The 21,182-nt window shown below is 40.8% G+C and overlaps 1 protein-coding gene across 1 annotated transcript in view; it reads right to left on the bottom strand.

The window, feature by feature from the left end:
- Positions 1-635: 635 nt before the first annotated feature.
- The window catches only part of NR4A3 (nuclear receptor subfamily 4 group A member 3), a 38,048-nt gene continuing 17,501 nt past the window's right edge, over positions 636-21,182 (bottom strand). The window contains exons 5-7 of the mRNA XM_081236308.1: positions 20,642-20,841; positions 17,882-18,060; positions 636-3,904 (exon numbers count right to left, since the gene is read on the bottom strand). Of these exons, the coding sequence (XP_081092434.1) occupies positions 3,657-3,904; positions 17,882-18,060; positions 20,642-20,841 (627 nt within the window). The 3' untranslated portion in view covers positions 636-3,656. The remainder of the gene's footprint in view (positions 3,905-17,881; positions 18,061-20,641; positions 20,842-21,182) is intronic.

Here is a 21,182-nt window from a genome sequence, read left to right as displayed (position 1 = left end):
AAAGAAAATCATGAGAGCTCCCACGTTTCTAGTTTTGAGCTATCAGTGCACACAAAAAAACCATATTTGTACTAACTTGGAATATGTGTTTGGGGTAGAGCTGAATAAAAGTTGTATTTGCATTGCCCACAGAGGGGTTTCTAAGCAATGTAGTAGTAATGGCTTCAGCAAAAAGGCAGAGAGTACCAATCAATCTTTGAGAACTCTTACACTGATTCTTGTAAATTCTGGTTCACAAACAACTGATATCCTGTCATCTTGATATAGAAATAAATCCTTCATACCCCTAAACGATAAGTTTAGGCAACAGATTTTTAGCTCCACTTATGTTATATACAGTTGAAAGCAAAAACTTCATACACTGTGCATGTTTGTATCTCCTCAAAGCACCCAACTGTGCTTTGCCTGCAGGAAGTAGTCAATAAATGGTTATTGAATTTAGAATGTCCTTCTTCCCAATCAGTGAGGTTTAATATATTTCCAATTCAGAATGCCTATTAATTTTTCAGCATTAGTAAGCCTTTTAAAAAATCCATTTGGGATATGTTTAAGAGTTCACAGCAAATACCATTATATAAATGGTTAAGAAAATACTGTTAAATGAAGCGTGCTTATTCAACACACCAGTAGCCATTGATAAAATGTAATTTAATTTAATCATTTAACTTTACATTGTTAATGTACAAGAGCATTTCTTTCAAACACAGGTTAACACACACTAAAGAGCAATGCTGTTAGAGGAGCAGAGACACTTTGGAAAACTCTGCTGTCTGAAATGAAAGCAAGGCACTCTCCATTAACAGCTGGTGGATTCCTGATTTCCACCCACAGAAGGCATGTTCGCACTGAGAGAGCTCTCCCACAAGGGAAGAATCACCTGCTTTAATTCTTGCTGCCCTCATCTGAGCTAGTTTGGTCATCCACTCTGTATAAACTTGTGTGTCAACATTAAGGTAAAAAAAGAGACTTGAATTGATAGATGACTTGGTGGGGGGGCTCTCATAGTTGTAATAACTATGGAAGACAGAAAGAAGAACGCTAGCTATAATCTTTATTTTCAGCACTCGTGTCTGGACCTATAACTAAAAACCTTCATTCCTTCCAACCAATCAATATTGGCTAAAAAGTCTTTTCCTTAAATCTGATGGGTGTAAAAATGAAAAGTGACAGCATTTCTCTAGGGCTCTGTTTTTTTGTTTTGTTTTGTTTTTCCTTTATAGACATGACAAAAAAACAAGGATTAACATTCCAAGACTAACAGTGCACAAAAGGGTTATATGTATGCACAGTATTTCTAATTTATCCAAATTCATTTAGAATTTGGTCTGAAGCTACCTTGTACGAAACGTTAGCTTTCCTGATATTTAATAATGTTTATTGTGTTTGCATATAAGCTAAAAAAATTACTGCAAAAGTACTACTTTTTCAAGGTAAAATGTAAATAAATATTAGTGGTTATTTCTAAAAGCCTGTTTCCCTACAGGTGCAGTAAATTAAGTAAAAAGACCATGGAGAGAAGAATTAGGTCCTAGTCTTGATTCTGTTACCAGCTGTCTGACCTTGGGTAACTCTTTGCCTTTTGCTGGGCCCCAGTTTTCTCCTCTATGAACTTCAGGGTGGGTGGACTAGTTGACAAGTCAGGCCCCTTCTAAGTCTAACATTCCAAGATCCTAACATTCCAGATCCTATCATCTTGATATAAAAATAATAATCTCTCACAAAAGCTCACACAAACATAATACATGATCAAATATCAGAATGACTCTTGGAAAAAAACATATATGATTTGCTATCTTGGCTATCGTTTGCAGCAATTAGGCAATTCATTTGGCATTTGTTTGATTGTATAATTTAATGACAATATAAACAGCATAGTTTTGTTCTTTTTCCTTTAAAAAGACTAAAGCAAAAATGATTTAAAGCTAACAAAAGCTACTGTGACATCAGTTTGACATTCAAAGTTTGTTTCTTAGCAAAATGGCCAAAGATATTTTGACTTGATACAGAGTATATAATATAAAGACTTTTAGACCTAAAAATCTTCAAACATTATTTGAATTTAGCAAAACATAAGCAAAATTTTAATATCAAAGTGCTAAACAGTACTGCCTTAAAAGTCACTGCAAATGAACCATAAAATAACCGCATGGGAAGTAACATTTATTGTACAAATGGTTAATAAAAAGACACATTATAAATATATATATGTAACCTGCTATATTTATATATATATTTATTTAATTTCTAATTGGTGTATCCAAGTTCACTGTGAACACCCCATTTAAGTATTCTGTAACTCAGCTTCCAGGAGCTGGTGGTCTTGCAATAAATACAGGCAAAGCTATTACAATATAACGTGCATACAAATGTTTATACAAATAAGGACACTATGCAACAAATTATCTCATAATAATATGGCATTAACAGTATAAACATACAAAAGGGAGTACGAACACGGAATGTTGAAACGCAGCCCACTAATCCTTTCTAAGTACTTACATTCACACTATTTTTTTTTATAATAAGACTTGCTTGTTCTCCAAAATTATCTCTTTAACCAATAACAAAAATTAAATTATATATATTTTAAAAACCTTATTATCCCTGGTGCTTACCCTGTATGATCCATTCCTACTCATTTGCATGTTCTCATCTAGGGTTCAAATGCTTAAAACTCATTGAATGCTCCTGGGCCTTCTGAATGAATGTGTCAGTCGGGTTTCTATAATTGAAGAAAGTTTAGGGAACTCCGGCTGGATTTACAGAACATGACAAAAAAAAAGCTGTATGCAATCCATCTTATAATCTGAGCCCCCTTTAGGACAGTTGGACAGTCAGGGCAGGAATCTGTATCCATCAAGAATGGCCTAAATTCTTGGATGGACCATACCTCAGAAGGGTTCTAAAGGGCAGGTGGACAAAGCCTCTACTAGGAAAATTAGCATGTGTCATTTGCTAACATGACTGCCTCCTTTCAATTTCCATATAAAATAAAGGAGAGTTAATAAACAAGACTTAGTAAGACAGCACTTTAAAAATTGCACTTGTATATGGAAGCGAACAGCCATTATCATTTTGCTATGTCTGATTTATAGGTAATCCTCCGTCTTTCACCATTTGTTAAAATAAAATAAGGAAGAAAGAAATTAGGAAGAGGGAATTTCTGCTTTGTTTGCACCACATACGTACCCTTGATACAAGAAGTGTACTCTAAAGGGATCAATCTCAAGACACATCCTAACCTGGCGAACAACCCTTGGCTGTTCTTGTTTTTAAATACAAACCAACTATAACTGTATTCCCCAGAAAGAGTTTTAAAACAGTTATTATTATTATTTTTTTTCCTGCTGGGATAGCATTGTCCAAAAGTGCTTTGTTAGCAATTTCTTAGAAAACCCTCATGAACTATACCCCCCCACCCCAACCCCAAAGCCTAAATATAAAACACAACCCCAACACAATACTCTGCAAGTTTTCTGGCTTTCAGTTGTAAGGAAAAGTGCCAGAAAAAAAAAAAAAAAGTCTTTCATTTCTACAGGAGCTTGCTTTTTCTCTTAAGAAAGGACAGAAAATGGTAGGTGTCCAGACCCATCCCTCCGCTGCTTAGCAAGCGGCTGCTAGCGGATAAGGCAGCTCCCTGCTCAGGCTGCTCCTGCTCAGAAAGGCAGGGTATCCAGGAAGAGCTTGTCAATGATGGAAGGTGGAGACACCAAGTCTTCCAGCTTCAGGTAGAAGATGCGCTGGAGGCCCAGGGTGCAGATCTTCCGCAGTTCTACCAGGGCACGTAGGACCTTGGGCTCAGTGGGCTCCAAAGCTTGTCCCTTACTCTGATGCTCTTTTAAGCTGCTTGTGATCTTGTTGCATAGCTCCTCCACTCTCTTTGGTTCTTTTAACCCATGTCGTTCTGCAGAGGGTTAGAAAAGGATAGAAAAATTTAGGAGGCAGTTACATCTTAAAAAACCTGGAATCCCTGGACTTCCCTGGTGGCGCAGTGGTTAAGAATCTGCCTGCCAATTCCGGGGACACAGGTTCGAGCCCTGGTCTGGGAAGATCCCACATGTCGTGGAGTAACTAAGCCCATGAGCCACAACTACTGAGCCCGTGTGCCACAACTACTGAAGCCCGCGCACCTAGAGCCTGTGCTCCGCAACAAGAGAAGCCACCGCAATAAGAAGCCCGCACACCACAATGAAGAGTAGCCCCTGCTCAACACAACGAGAGAAAGCCCGCGTGCAGCAACAAAGACCCAACACAGCCAAAAATAAATTAAAATAAACAAACAAACAAACAAACCCGGAATCCCTAATGGAGGCCTGTGTCCTGTTCTGCCAGTTGGGATGGCATTTTACAGTCAAAGTACCCTCCCTCTCTGAGGTAGTTCATGGCCTTTGGTATTAAACAACAACAGGGATTGAATCCCAGTCCTGTCACTTACTCACTGTGTCCCCTTGAGTAAGTCTCTTAACTTCTGAGCCCCAGTTTCCTTATAAAATGAAGATAATAATCATACCCAATTCAGGGTTTCTGGGAGGATCAGCTTGGGCGAATAATGCAGATGAAGTACACAGTTCCCGTCACAGAGCCACATTGAGTGAATAACAGGGTGGTTACTATTTTGCACACATTATCTGACTGAGGTCTTACAAAAGCCCCATCAGGAAGCAACTCTTTTTCGGAGTGACATGGAAACACATCCAGGCAAATGAAAAAATGTTCCCATCTTGACACACTGGGCTGGTAGTGCGGTTGTAATTTCCATTTGTTAATGCAAAGGCTGCCCTGCAAGACCTGATACAAAGCGCATTCTTGTATTTTCATGCTAACCAGTTTGAGGAGAATCCAGATTTTCTTTTCCTTGTTCTCCCAGCCCCATACTCCTATTGACCTACACCTGGCACACACTTACACCTGACCTACACCTGGTACAAAATACACGTTCCTCTGCTGTGGAGATGGAAAAGTCAAAGAGAAGAGAGACTCCCTAACACCATACACAAAAATAAGCTCAAAATGGATTAAAGACCTAAATGTAAGGCCAGACACTATCAAACTCTTAGAGGAAAACATAGGCAGAACACTCTATGACATAAATCACAGCAAGATCCTTTTTGACCCACCTCCTAGAGAAATGGAAATAAAGACAAAAATAAACACATGGGACCTAATGAAACTTAAAAGCTTTTGCACAGCAAAGGAAATCATAAACAAGACCAAAAGACAACCCTCAGAATGGGAGAAAATATTTGTAAATGAAGCAACTGACAAAGGATTAATCTCCAAAATTTATAAGCAGCTCATGCAGCTCAATAACAAAAAACCAAACAACCCAATCCAAAAATGGGCAGAAGACCTAAATAGACATTTCTCCACAGAAGATATACAGACTGCCAACAAACACATGAAAGGATGCTCAACATCTTTGCTCATTAGAGAAATGCAAATCAAAACTACAATGAGATATCATCTCATACCAGTCAGAATGGCCATCATCAAAAAATCTAGAAACAATAAATGCTGGAGAGGGTGTGGAAAAAAAGGAACACTCTTGCACTGCTGGTGGGAATGTGAATTGGTACAGCCACTATGGAGAACGGTGTGGAGGTTCCTTAAAAAACTACAAATAGAGCTACCATATGACCCAGCAATCCCACTACTGGGCATATACCGTGAGAAAACCATAATTCAAAAAGAGACATGTACCAAAATGTTCATTGCAGCCCTATTTACAATAGCCCGGAGATGGAAACAACCTAAGTGTCCATCATCAGATGAATGGGTAAAGAAGATGTGGCACATATATACAATGGAATATTACTCAGCCATAAAAAGAAATGAAATTGAGCTATTTGTAATGAGGTGGATGGACCTAGAGTCTGTCATACAGAGTGAAGTAAGTCAGAAAGAGAAAGACAAATACTGTATGCTGACACATATATATGGAATTTAAGAAAAAAAAATGTCATGAAGAACATAGGGGTAAGACAGGAATAAAGACACAGACCTACTTGAGAATGGACTTGAGGATATGGGGAGGGGGAAGGGTAAGCTGTGACAAAGTGAAAGAGCGGCATGGACATATATACACTACCAAACGTAAGGTAGATAGCTAGTGGGAAGCAGCCGCATAGCACAGGGAGATCAGCTCGGTGCTTTGTGACCCCCTGGAGGGGTGGGATAGGGAGGGTGGGAGGGAGACGCAAAAGGGAGGGGATATGGGAACATATGTATATGTATAACTGATTAAATTTGTTATAAAGCAAAAAATAAAAAAAAATAAAAAAAAGAGAAGAGCGGAGGCCCAGAGGAGGTGGTGCAAGCATTTTATAATGTGGCAAGACACGAACACCAGTATCTTATATTTTATAAAAATAATATATAAATTATCCCCATGTTAAATATTATGATCTCTTATTCTGTAAACAAGGTTAAATGGTTTTCCCAAAGTCACACAGCTGCTAAAGGTTGGGATTTGAACCCAGTCTTCTGAGGCAGACTCTGTCCTCTTGCTCCAGAGCAATGTTGCATCTCCTTGCAAACAGAAAGGAGCATGACATCCAGTACAAATCAACTTGCTCTCCCTCAGCATGTAGATATCAGTCTCTTTCTGAGAGAAGAGAAAGAGAGAAGAGCTTGGCCCCTGTTATCTTAGTCAAAGTTTTCATCTCTTGGTGTATTTACATGTAAAATAATAATTCTTGAGAGATGGAAGATATCCATCCAATGGGAAATCAAGTACTAGTTTTTAATTTTTCCTACAATAATTTTTTTTTAGTTGGGAATATTTTTGTTAGAAAAGTTAATTCCCAAAATCATCGGAAAAATGAAGCAACTATCTAGACAATTTTTTTTTTTCTCTTGCCCTAAATAAAAGGAGGTCCAGGAACCAGGAGATCTGAATTCTTCCCCAGCTTGGCTAGTTGTGTATGACTCGGGGCGTGCCTTCCTCTCTAGAGCCCCTATGCAAAGGAAGAGATTGGATTTAATGACCTCTAAGGTCCCTTCCAGCTCTGATGCACATTTATATATATTTATAATTATATTAAAGTACAACCATGAAAATTGCCAGCAGCATCTCAGTGGGCTGTAACTTACAGGTCTCTCATCTCAATGCAACATAATATAGAGAAAAGGTGACTGAACTTGGAGTCAGACAGACCTGGGTTCCATTTTTGGTTCTGTTACTTACTAATCATGTGACCTAATTGCTCTAAGCCTCAACATCCTCCTAGGAAAATGGGGATTAAAGGGTGGTAGATACACAAGTCTTTGTTGTAGTCTTCTTCATTCTTTTCTGTTTCTTAAATATTACACAATGAATTGAGAGAAAAATTGTGATTATGATAAAGCTCGCCTCCATGGTTTATTGTGAGGTTCAGCTAAGAAGATGCTACATAAAAGTGTTCTGCCAACAGTAGAGTGCTACATGCATGGCACAGTCAGGCCCTAAGACAATACCTGACACATGGCAAATGGTTGGCAGCTGCAGGGTCAAACAAAGGCAATAAAGTCCCCTGACTCCCAAGCTTTGCCGTGCAGGATTTTGCTTTCCCCCAGGAAGCTATTAACTAATCAGCCCAGGTGCAAAGCTGTCCTCTATAGTTTATCTTTACTAAATACATAGTCCCCTTGTTTTAGTCTCAGAAGAAGCACTCAAGAGTGAACTTCAACTGCAGTGGTGCTCTGCCTAAAGTTTTATTTTCCCTCAAAAGCAAAAAAGCTGGCTGCAAATTTGGCAGTAAATTTCAAGAGCTATAAAATGTTCATAGCCTCTGACCAAGTAATCCCATTCTTGGGAATTTATCTGAAGAAAACACTGAACAGAAGAATAAGACTATATGCATGAAGACATTTGGGGTAGCATTACCTATTTTAAAAAATGGAAAAAGATAAAGGGAAGAAGAATAGGGGAACTGTTAAGTGAAACTGGGTATGTCCTCATAATAGAAGATTCTGTAGACATCAAAAAGGACAAATATGAAGGCTGTGAAGCGACATGGCAAAATATATAATATCACATTAAATAAAGATTAGAATATAAAATGGTATCTAAGCTGTGATTCCATCCATGTAAAAAGTATTTCTGCATATAGAGAAGGATGAAAGGAAACAGAAAAGTGAAAATATTCATGAGATTGTCAGATAACTCTTTTCCTTTCTTTTAAAATATCCAGGTTAACGCTATTGGTATAATAAACAATGTTAAAATAGAACAAACTGGGATTTGGCCCTCTGAGAACCCCTCTAGTTGCTGTAACACGATCAAACGGTCATCTTGCTGATAGCAAATTCTATTAAATACTGAAATATATCAAATTAGGTTCATAATGCAGGGAGAGATGCTTTTCCCAGAATAAAATACCGATCCATTGATTTAAGCTTTCCCTTCCTTTCTGTGCCTCATGCCTTGCAGTATATTCAAGATCCCATATTCATTATCAGGATGAAGAAACTGAGCAATGTGTGGGCTGGATTTCAGGAGGGGGTTGATTATGGAACCTTGTAACCAGACTTTCTCATGGCCTGACTCACAGAAGGTGCCTCGGAGTTTTCCCGGCTCTCCAACCAGTTGTGACTGCTCGATAACTATGGCAACCATTATTTATTCAGTGAATTCAAGTGGAGATCGATACCTCCTGCCAGCTGGATCAAGCCTAGGCCTGGAATTCCTTGAGGAATTCAGAGACACTCCTGTTAGAAGCCAAGGGCACCTTCTTTGTTGTTTTGAACAGCTACTGGATTTGTGGCTTCTTTACTCTTTCAGAAGGGCTGAGATAAAATTCAGTCTCCAGGCAAACTACTGCCAGCAGTCAGCAAGATTTTCAAATCTCTTGGGAGTCACTAAGTGTCTGGGACCTTCTGAGTAATTTGAAATTCCTTAAAACCCCAATCACTGACATTTTAGTTTAAGGGACCCCCTTTCATCTTGCAGCTTGGTAAACATGGCTGCAGAGCTGATATACAGAGAGTTCATAAATTCTAGGGGAAATCAGACATTCGGATTTTCCCCCTCCCTAGAGAATTATATACAGATTTCAGCTTAAGATCTTTGTCCACCATTAAATAAAACAAACTTCTCAGTATTTTTTGCATTTTGATCTACAACATTTTTACCCAACACTTCAGTATTTTAACTCAGCTTTATGTATTCAAAACTTTAAAATACAACTTATAGAAATGGTTACATAATGGATTTATATGTCGTAACTATAGAATACATGAATGGAAAAGAATTTGAGTTATCTAGTTCAAAGTTTCTCCTAAGACAAGAATTCCCACTATGAGACACCACAAAGACAGTACCTGGCACCAGCTGGACTGGCAGTTCACTATTACACACTGATAATAAAAATATATTTAATAGCACTTCACATTGCATTTTTACTTAGATTATTTTACTGCACCCTCACAATAACCCTGTGAATTAGGCAGGACAAAGATGATTTTTATTTAATGAGTAAGAAGGCTAAGGCACAGAGAGTTAAGTGATTTGCCCATGGTCAAAATTAACAAGTGGCTAATTTCCTTCACACCAAGTCCAGAGATATTTCTATTGTACCTGGTTGCCTTGAACACTGTTAGAATGTTCTCCTCTTCCTGAGATTAACTCAGCCTCCCTGTAACTCCCTCCTACTTTCCCTGTACCTAATTAGCTAATTGACTAATTGCTTCTTTCAACAAATATTTGAGTATCTATTCTGTGCCAAGCAATGTTACAGCCACTGGGGTTAGAGCAGTGAACAAAGCAGACAGACAACAGACCGCACTCCTAACCTGCGTGGTGTTAGTATCTAAAGACACTGCTGGGTTCCTGTTCATTCTGGCTATCCATGCCATAGACATCTCTGCTAGGAGAGAGAGGAAGGCAGGCAGGAAGGAGGAGGAGAGACGGGAGGGAGGGAGGGAGAAGGGAGGAAACAGGGAGAGAGAGATCGAGAGAGAGGGGGAGGGACTGATTGAGTGAAATAATAAAGCTATTTAGGTTTGTGTTCATGTCCTTCCCTCTTCATCTAGTTAACATCTATTCATCCTTTACATTGTAGATCAAATAATTCTTCAGGGAAGCTTCCCTTTATACTCCCAGTCTAGATCATGTTCTCCTACGGCATTTTCTCTATTTTTTCCCTTTGAATGAAATCAGGTTGAAATCAGATATTTTTATGACAATTGCCTCCTCCTCCATTAAATGTAAGCTCCATGGGGGCATAGACTGTACTTGCTCATCATTGTATCTCCAGCACCAAGCCTACTACATAGGAGATACCCAATAAATATCTGTTAAGTGAATATGTTAATGGAGGGACCTGTAAAATATATTAAATGAATACTAAACAGGTGGGTTGCTCAGAATAAATATACAAGTTGGGAGTTATTAAGAAGCTAACAACAGGAAAGAACTTAACAAACTCTAAAACCTACCACATCAGAAGCTTTGGAACCAGATTTCCTGGATGTAAAGTCTTGCTCTATCACTTTGTTATCTGGGTGACTTTGGGTCTGTTTCCACATTCATAAAATAGAGCTAATAATGGTACCTGCCTCCTGAGTTGTTGTGAGAATTAAATGAATTAAGACATGTGAAGTATTTGGAACAATGCCTGGCATATAGTAAGTACTGAATAAACATTAGCAGTATCCTCCACGTCCCCAGCTCAACTTTCCCTTCAACTTTCCTTCAAATCAGCCACTTCTGAGTTGGCCTGTTAATGATTCCACAATCCTCCCCGTGACTCTCACAATCATCTCTAACAATTTTTCTCCCTGGCTCATATTTAATCCACTACAAGAACTTTGATTATTATCTCTGCAATGTTCCTTGCACCTATCTTCTCTCAGTCTCACTGCCTCTGGACCAGGTTTTCAATATCTGTTATCTATATTGTTTTAATAGCTTTTGACTGGTCTCTCTGCTTCCCATCTCTGCTGTAACCCATCTCAGGTCCTTCCAAATCTATTTACTAAAGAACATTAAACAGATAACACAGGCAGAGGCCTTGGCACAGTGCCTCGCACTGAGTATTTTAAAATGGTAGTTATTGTTAATTTCATGGAATGCTAATTACCAGTAGGTTCCCTTGTCCCTTGCTACCCAAGTGTGGTCCCTAGATCAGCGGCATCAACATCACCTGGGAGCTTGTTAGAATCTCAGGCCTTGCAGAGACCTACCTAATCAGAATCCTCAATTTAACAAGATGTCCAGTGATTTGCATGCACGTGAAAGCTGGAGAAGGTCTGTTATAGTCAACCCCAGTCCCCATAAGATGTTTGACCCAGTCTACAACTAGCATTCATTTAGTCTCTGTTCTGTAAACCTCACTCCCCAAGGCAGGAACTCACTGTCCATGGCTGCTTATTCCAATTTCAAATAGTTCTGTCTTTTAGAAAGTTTTTCTTATGTTGAGCTAAATTTTGCCTTCCTACAGTTTCCAGGTCTGCCTCTTAGACCCACACAAGAAATGCCAAATCTTCTTCCTCACGGCAAGGATCAGGGGATGAGGAAAGGGGTGATGATACCATCAGGAGCCTCAATAAGGAAAAGCAACTTTTGATTTTGAGCAGGTCTCCACACAGGCCAACCCAGCAAGAGCAATAATACAGGTCCAGCCAAAGGAGAAGGAGAGGAGAGCAACTGGGGGAGAGATGTGTGTGTAACTCAAACACCAACTAACAAACAGGACTTCCTGCTCAGAGCTCTACTTCTTTCTCTGGGAAGTCATCTCACTGCTACTTCTCATGTCATAATAACATCCTTTACCGACGGGCAGTCCCAGAGACACTGAGCCCACGCGGATCAGGAAACCACAAGTCGGTCAGCAACCTGTGCTCAGGCTGTAATAGCGCTTTTCAGTCTGTCTGTCTGTCTTTGATCTATTAGAGCAGGTGTCTGTCTCCCCAGCGAGACCACAAACTCTTGGAGGGTAAGGGATTTTATGTCTGGCACATAGAAGATGCTCAATAAATATTACTGAGTCAATCTGAATTGAAATAAGGTAGTTCTCAGGAATTCTAATTATTTTCTACTAACAAAGTGGTGGGCTAAAAATAAATAATTCAGCTTTTCCTAATTTGGGAAACTTTCTGCTATTCACAACTAACCCATCCATTCAACCAATATTTGCTTTGTGCCAGACACCTTTCAATGCTAAAGTAATTTTAAAGATGAATAAGACTCTCCCTGCCCTTAAGAAACCCTGGGTCTAGCTGGAAAAGGAAGACACAAAGAAATCGCTTAATGTAATGTGCATAAACAATTGTAGGGATGCATCAACATTTTTATGGATTCTTAGAACAGCTAGCTCTTCCTGGAAGTAAAACTCCTACCATTTAGGATAATAATAATAAAGATTTGTCTAATATTTTTTTCTGCAAAGTATACATTAGCTCATTCAATCTTTACAAGAAACCTACAAGTAGACATTATTATCCCTGTGAAAAATGAGAAAACTGAGATTCAGAGAGGGTAAGGAACTTGCCCAAACTTGCAGAGCTAGGAATTAAGCAGGGTGAAGACTTGAACTCAGCTCTCCAATCTCCAAATCTCATGATAACCTTTCTCCACTACCTTAAAAAAACAACAACAGTATGGCCCTGCCAAGTTTTACACTTAGTTTTCCTTGTAATGTAGCCGATGGCTATATGTGATATAAAAACAGAGTAACCAGGTAACCATTTAGAGAGAACAGTGGAGCTCTGGGAAGACAGGTGGTAGAGGGTGTGGCAGGATCAGCCACCTGCCCGGTTATGCCATGTCACTGTTTCATTGCTTTCTGCCTCCTCCTCAGTCTCAGAATTCATGTTCCAATAAGACAAAGAAAAAGACTACAGAAAGAAAAGAGCATTTTCTACCTGACGGAAGACATGAGTAGGGAAAGAAAGCCACGGGGAACATTCTTTTAGTGTAGTGTTTTGCAAAATGGCATTTGGGCACTCAAGTTCCCTCCACCATCTGGTCCAAAACTGCCTTTCCAATCTTATTTCCCTTTTTACTATATGGGAAATGCATTTTACTCTGAGGTTAGGTAGTAATCCTAGGCCATAAGATAAATATTACATAGAATCAATATTTTTTCCTGAAAATTCTTTACATTTCCCCAAAGTGCAGGACATGCTCTCAGCTCTCACCACCAGAAGCAGAGAGACCATGGCCCACAGTGGATTCATGTCTTCTCTCTCACGCTCATTCAAAGACATAGAATCATCAAATGTAATAACTTGTACTCTTTTAATTTTTCTGTTCTTTCTACTGAGATTATATATAGGATTTAAAAGATACATAATGCAACTCCACCATACTTGCTTTTCCCCAAAATGTGTTGAAGTGTTCCATTGCCATGCCCTTGCTATGCTGTTTCCTGCGTCTGGAACGTCTTTCCTCTAAATGGTCTCATTTCTTGATACCACCTCCTTGGGAAGCTATTCATGACCAGCACCTCCACTTTTCTTCACCTGCAAAATGCTAGCAGTAGTCTGAACTTCCCCTGCACTTTTAAGGACCTGAGCACTCACCACCACACACTGAGTTCACTACATCATCATCATATATGACTTCCTAGTAGACCATACACTTTCTGACAGCAGAATTCACACATGACTCACCTTTGCATCCCTAGGGACTGTCACCATGCCCCACATATAGTAGGTCTTCAGTATTTACTTAGTGAATGGATACTTGTAAAATGGTAATTCCACACTAACTTTCTATTTGGGGGCCTTCTTATTTGTTACACATAATTAACTGCAACTGGATACCACCTCATTGATATTCCATCAGAAGCAAAGCATTTCCAGTACTCCTATGTCAGGAATATGTCACTGGAAAAGGGAATGGTTAGGGTAGATGAACTGGGGACCTAAAAACATTTGACAATCACAACTGTGGGGAATTCCCTTTCACTGTGCGAAAGGAGAGTGATCTGAAAGAAACCATTTCCTGCCCCACCTCGCCACCTAGTTTTTCACCAGGGCACATAGAGAGAGGTGGAGGAAGAGGGAAAAAAAAGAATTAGGAAACAAAGTCATGTTTGTACAAACTACCAATATTGTCCAGATTCTCAATACCTTTCCTGGAAAGCAAGACTGGTTAAACGTCTAAGACCCCATTTCCTTTTCATGAGTTCTGTGTGGTTTGGAGCAGACGATTTTCGGATGAATTTTCTGCTGCCAATAGCCCAACTGATATTCGACAAGCACCCTTTATGATCAATGGAGCTTATTTAGAAGTCAAGGTTTCCGGGTAGCCCATATTCAAATGAAAATTATTATCCACAACAATGTGCACTGCTGTTGCTCAGGCATTGCCTTTTCTGCCATTTCCTGATGCTTTCACACATTTCAAACCCCCTCCGAACCAGCAAATCACAAAGAGAGTTCTGCGAGATCCAGAAATGAGAGAAGAGGGTTTCTTTTTCTTGTGTGTTATAACCACAGCACCTGTAACACCCAGCTCTGCACAGGCTGCAGGACTGAGCACAGGATCTGGATACACCCCCTCAAGGACTGGGCCCATTGTAAGTGCCCAGTAACTGCAGCTGAATTCCTTTAATATCACTGTCCTTCTTTGAGCCTCTCTCAAGCATCCAAAGAGATATTCACCAAACACACTGCTTCTAAGGTCACCACCCGATTCCTCATGACACTGAGTTTGATTTTGGACCACCTAGGGTTTGCAGAAGGGGCAGGCATGTGCCTCATTTGAGGGAGTCCCTGTTACCATCCCTCCAGAGGATGGAACATAAGTGGATAAGAGTGCTTATTCTGAATCCAGTTTGGCTACATCACAAACCTAATTTTCTGTAATCCTTACTGCCACCTGAGGCAATAGATATTATTTTCCCCATTTTACAGATGGGGAAACTGAAGTTCAGAGAAATGCATTTCTCAATAGTACGTACTTATTAAATACACCATCCCAGATTCTAACCTGGGGATGGTGGTCTCCAAAATCCTTGCAATTTCTGCCATGCCAAACTGCTTCCTCCCTGAGCATGCCTCTACATAAATAGGCAGTGGATGAGCAGCTATAACTGCCGGACACACAGTAAACTGGAGGCAGAGACAAGACTAGCATCACCTTCTCCTAATTCCTAGTTTGTATTCTGTGCACTGAACTGCCGACCTCTCCAGGTTGGGATTGCCTGGCACCCGCATGCTGTGACCTCATTGTTGTCTATTAATTTCTACTTAAAGGGTAAAACAAAAAAAGATGTAGGCCTCGGGCCCTCCTCTTAAACCACAACTCTCACACCTGGCCTGGACTTTTCCCTCTTAGTCTCTTTCCTGCTAAAATCTGTGCTCAAAACCAGCTTTCAGGGTAGACCTCTCTAAAATGCAAGCCTGGCCATGATGCTCACCTCTGTGGATCCCCCACTGCTCTCAAGATAACCCCCAATCTTCTCACCTATGTGTGAAAGCTTCTTCATGCCATGCCCCACCCTAACCTATCACACCAGTCTCATTTCCCATCACTCTATTTTTTTACACATTTCCTTCCTGAAACGTATGACAGCCATATTTCCAATGGCTTTAGCACATTTTAATTTATGCCTAGAATTCTCACTCCTTCCATTTTAGCCTGGAGACATCCTACGCTTTTATCAAAGACCAGCTCACATTACCTCTTTCTTTTTCCCCTGGTTTGGACATATTTACTTCTTTTTTAAAAAGTTGTATTGGAGTATAGTTGATTTACAATGTTGTGTTAGTTTCAGGTGTACAGCAAAGCAAATCGGTTATACATATACATATATCCACTCTTTTTTAGACTCTTTTATGTTACCTCTTTTGAGAACACCACCCCCTACCATGGGTCTCTCAGCACTTTGTACCCACGCTCACATCCCCACCATAGCACTCAGCACCTTGTATCACATGGATTCTTTTGCATATTCTATCTCTTCTAGGGATGTGTGTTATCATCTCTGAAAACCCACTGACTTGCAGCAGAGTACCTAGATCAGGGGACATTTGTTTATATACTAGACTCAAAACCCATTTCCATAGAGACATGGCAATGTGCTGGCTTTATTTACGGAAAGCAAAGGCTGGCTCTAGTTTTTGTGTCTGTTTTTCTAAATTAACTAAATTTCATATTTTCTAGTTTTGAAGGTTTAACTGTCCTAGGAAGAGGTGAATGGTTTTAAAATTGAACTGAAGAGCTTTAGTTGAAAGGTAGCCTTTGAGCCAATTTCATTTCAGTACTGCTGGAGTAATATGTCTGTGCCTTAAATGGGTTTATTTCCTTCAGGTGCTCCCTTACGTTGCCATTTGAAAGCCCCCTTAATCAAATCCATACTCTTGGAGACTGAGTTTCTTTTTGTTTTGTTAATGGCTCCCTTGGAAGTCTCTGGAACCCTCACAAAAGAAGGGAGTTTCTCATCTAGGATCAAAGACCAGGAGGAGTCAGGTTCCACTTGGAATACTAAGGGAACATGCTAGTGTCCTATTCCTCCCATGGAACATGCTTTTACTCTTCTTGACCTTCATGTAAACCATTAAATGATGAACCAGCTTAGCCTCTTAAGGTACTCAGACACATCTCACTTTAGCTAACAGATGTCCCAAAAAGGTGCATATAGATAATGCATCAGAAAGGACCCATCTGTGCCACAGGATGCATCTGGTCCTCTGTGAAACTCATCACCTGCCTGAAAAACATGTTTTCCATGGCCAAGAGTGTATCAAGAATCTGAAATTTAATCCTCAGTCCAACGGCCTAGCCTGTACTTGGGTCTGACGAAAAGGATGGGAAGTGCACCCCTGGTCTGGCTAGCCTCTTCTGGAGCCTCCATCTACTGTCACTGTCTCACCAGGCCCCTGTTTGATCAAGAAGGATGAGATCGAACAGGAAACTCTGAAAGTGTAAAGGCGCAAAGGGGAGCTGGGGCCTGAGGCCTCCAGCAGCCACAGGGAGATGGTATCCCCTCTCTTACCCACTGTGCCTTTCTCTTTCTCTCTCATTCTGCCTTGGAATCCTTTATCTCCCAAAGGATAGAGAGGGAGAGACACGTAGGGAGAGAACGGCATAACAAAGAAGTTGAATATATTTCAGGCTTCTGCTTTTAACCCTTCAAAATCGTTCAGTCAAACCATTTTTGCTTTATATGAATATCCATTTTCCTCAGTCCTCTGCCAATCAAAGTTGCTAAATAAAGCTGTAAATAAATAAAGGTGCGTTTTATGTGCGTGCAGTTCTTTGGTTTTACTTTGGGTTACTAGCCAAGGACTGGGGAAAGGAGAAGACTCGCCCCTCTGCCCCACAGGAGCAGGCTGGTTAAGGTAATCTTCCTTCAAAACCCCCTGTAAAGATAACCCTGAAGCAGCGAATCCAACTGTCCACAGAGGTCCTGTGGAAACTTAGATTTTCATATATTGGGTTTGTTGACAATAACCAAATAGACTGGGAATCCTCTTTCCTGGAAGTTCATGACAATAAGTTACAGGTGTATGTCTCTCTTTTTTAAAATTAATTAATTAATTAATTAATTTTTGGCTGCATTGGGTCTTCATTGTTGTGCACGGGCTTTCTCTTGTTGCGGAGTACAGGCTCTAGGCGCATGGGCTTTGGTAGCTGTGGCTTGCGGGCTCTAGAGCGCAGGCTCAGTAGTTGTGGTGCATGGGCTTAGTTGCTCCACGGCATGTGGGATCTTCCCGGACCAGGGCTCGAACCCGTGTTCCCTGCATTAGCAGGTGGATTCTTAACCACTGTGCCACCAGGGAAGTCCCTGTCTCTTGTTTTAAACTAGGGTAAACAGCAGATTTCAGCAAAGTGGCAGTCAGCTTCCTAATTTCTTGTGTGTGTGACAGCCAAAGCCAGAACCTACCATAAGCCAGGAAAGAAGAGAGAGGGGGACACAGTCCCTTCAAGTCACGGCAGGGTGGTGCTTACCTGTGATCATGCTCAGTGCTGACAGGCAGGCTAAGGCTTGGATATCAAGGTTCAGGCTCTGCAAACTTAAGGAAAAGTCTTTAATGGAGTCGAGCCACTCCCCAAATCCACGAAGGCACTGAAGTCGATGCAGGACAAGTCCATTGCAGAACACAAACTTATCTTCAGCAGTGTTTGACCTATGAGAGAAAGTCGTGGTGGGTGAGGGACAGAGACACATTAAATAGGTCTGTTCAGTCTGTCCAGTGGGATAACATCATAACACACAGGCACCCACACAGCCTTGGGGCAGCGTCCAAAACCCAGCGTGGTGCTGTGAAACCTGCCCAGCCACCCTCCATGAACAAGACTGTGCTCCTGGGATACACAACCACCGCCAGTTGCCTGCTGACTTCCCTGGTGAGCCTCCGCCCTGGGGATGTTCGGGGTAGGGCGTCTGCTCTCTTATTGCTACAAGCAGTTGCTGGCTCATCTTGGGACTCATGGATGGTGGGAGTGAAGCCCAGTGCCCAGTCTCTCTCTGCAGTGAACACGAGACTGTTCCCTTCAGTGCTCCTTCGCACTTCGCTCCTTCGACTTCTCTTTCATTTCCTTAAATGTCAAAAACTGATAAGGCCCGAGGCTAGACACTACAATTCCATTGTGCAGACTCTAAAAACACCAAGTTCCTGCAAGCGCCAGAAGTCAACGACAAACTGAATAGTGGTCTAAAATACAAAGAGTCCTTATTTTGTATTACATTCTCTGCTTTAAACAGTGGGGCTGTAGAGGGTTATTTCTCAACCCACCCAGATAGTTTATATTATGTCCATAGTCATCCCATTCTTTTCTAATGAAAGGTGCCCTGGAACTTCTAGTTAGCACCACTTCGCTGTGGGGCCTTGGGCACTCCTTTAATCTTTCTGAGTTTCCTTTTCCTTATCTATAAAACAGGAATTATAATTGCTACCTCTAAAGAATGTTGTGGGAATTGAATGAAATAAAGGATTTGAAAGCCCATGCACAATGCCTGGTATACAAGAGGCCAATGAGTGTTAGGTGTAACTTCATTCTGAATTCTAGGTGGTCCTTACCTTAATCTTAAATTCCTTTAATTTTCAAATTTCTTGCCACATATTTCTCTCTCTTGGCCTTCTGCATTTACAAGCTAATGTCTCTTTAATTGTGCTTCTCAGATGAACAGCTTTATTCATTCATTCACTCAGGAAGTATTTCCTGAGCACAGAGCCTGTGTCGTTCCTTAGCCAGACACTGGAGAATACCTGGTAAATAGGGTCTCTATGGTGCTTGCTCTCATGGAGCTCATCACCTACTTAATCCTTTGCTGCCTGCCTAATAGATGGAAGTCACATTGCTGGCTCAGCGTGGCTCCTGCACACAGAGGATTGTAACTATGCTGACTACTGGCAGCCTAGTAGCAACTCCACCTCAGTCTCTCCCACAGATCCCTCCCCAGAGGGACGCACGGGACCGAATGATTCAACCTCAGGGTTTAAAACCCAGACCTCATAAGCTGTGACAAAGCGAGAGAGAGGCATGGACATATATACACTACCAAACGTAAAATAGATAGCTAGTGGGAAGCAGCCACATAGCACAGGGAGATCAGCTTGGTGCTTTGTGACCGCCCAGAGGGGTGGGATAGAGAGGGTGGGAGGGAGGGAGACGCAAGAGGGAAGAGATATGGGAACAGATGTATATGTATAACTGATTCACTTTGTTATAAAGCAGAAACTAACACACCATTGTGAAGGAATTATACTTCAATAAAGATGTAAAAAAAACAAAAAAACAAAACAACAACAAAAAAACTGAATAAATAAATGTAAAAAAAAAAAAAAAACCCAGACCTCAGAACACCGGCATCAGAATCGCTGGAGCATGACTTAAAAATGCAGATTTCTGGACTTCCTTCAAGGTAGATCCAAACCAAAATAGCTGGAAATGAGGCATGGGAATTTGCACTTTAAGTGAGAGTTTCTGGTAGTATGGTATGAAACTGGGGAGGGGGTGGTAGGGAAGACATAGAGGGGAAAGGTGATGATTTTTCCTATAAAATTGGTAAAATGTTGGTACCATCTCCTATAAATATATAACTAAAAGGAAGCAAGGAAGATGAAATTTAAAATGCTAATGTGGACTTTAAGAGAGAAGCTTAGATCCCAGGTTCTGGCTTTTAGAAAAATCAGTTCCTCTTTGTGTTTGGTGTCACTGAGTGTCATAAGTTGAACCAAATCTTTTGATCCAGAAGCTATTCTCTTGGAGTAAACACTGGGGGTTGAGAAGCTGTGGGAACTCTTCAGCGCCCTGTCTGGTGTATGAGAACAGCAACTTGTTAAATAGAAACGTGGGAGGTAAATGCAATGTTCAAAACAAATACTTGCTCCCAGGAAATACCTTATGCACCATGAGAATCTTCCTGGAATCACAGAATGTGAGCTACAAGGGGCTTTAGAGAACACCAAATCCAACATTCTCATTTACAAAGAAGGAAACTAAATTACAAAGAAGGAAACTAAATGAGGCAAGTGACCTGCTCAGGGTCTTAGAGCAAGTCTGTATTAAAACTGAGACTAGAACCCAGGAGTCCTGGCTGCCAGCCCAGGGCTCCACCCACTGCTCAGTTTTTTAATGCCTGGTCATATTTCATATGTCCATCTTGAGCAAACTTTTCACTGCTGACTTAGTTACAAACACAGCAGGTTTCAAACTTCTTCAAAGGAAGGAGTGGACTGAGGAAGATAAAATAAAAGTAATTACCTGATGGAAAGTCTGAGAACAAACAGCTCCAAAAAGGCTGATTCTATAAGTAATGTCTGATCTTCTTTGGGGAGATCAGTAAATCCAGGAATCTTTTCTGCCCAGCTTCTAGATACATCAATGGAGGCTGTTAGAAGGTTGTAGAACTGTTGTACATGCTCGGCATCTGTGCCTGCAGCGGCCTGGTCAGTGGGACAGTACTAGAATGCAAACCACAGATAGCGGCGTTATCTCAATCCAACAGGGATAACAGCATCATTTGCAGCTTGGCTCTTCCCAGATTTTCAATACCTAAATCCTTACTTTTAGGTGCCACAGTTTATAAAACCTTTTTGCATTCACAGTCTCATCAGATTCTCACAATAGCCCTGTGACATAAATAGAGTGGATTCTGTTACCACTTAATAGGCAATGAAATTTGCTTAAGTCCCATTAGTGCAGTGGTTTTCAATCCTGACTGCAATCATCTGGGGAGCTTTAAAAAAAAACACTCATGTCTGGGTCATATCCACAGAGATTCTAATTTAACTGGTCTGGGATC

This window comes from Mesoplodon bidens, assembly GCF_964165515.1.
Source record: "Mesoplodon bidens genome assembly, chromosome: 6".
In the NCBI taxonomy this organism is placed as follows: Eukaryota; Metazoa; Chordata; class Mammalia; order Artiodactyla; family Ziphiidae; genus Mesoplodon; species Mesoplodon bidens.
Note: the sequence above shows the minus strand (reverse complement) of the source record. Positions and strands in the feature narration are given on the sequence as shown.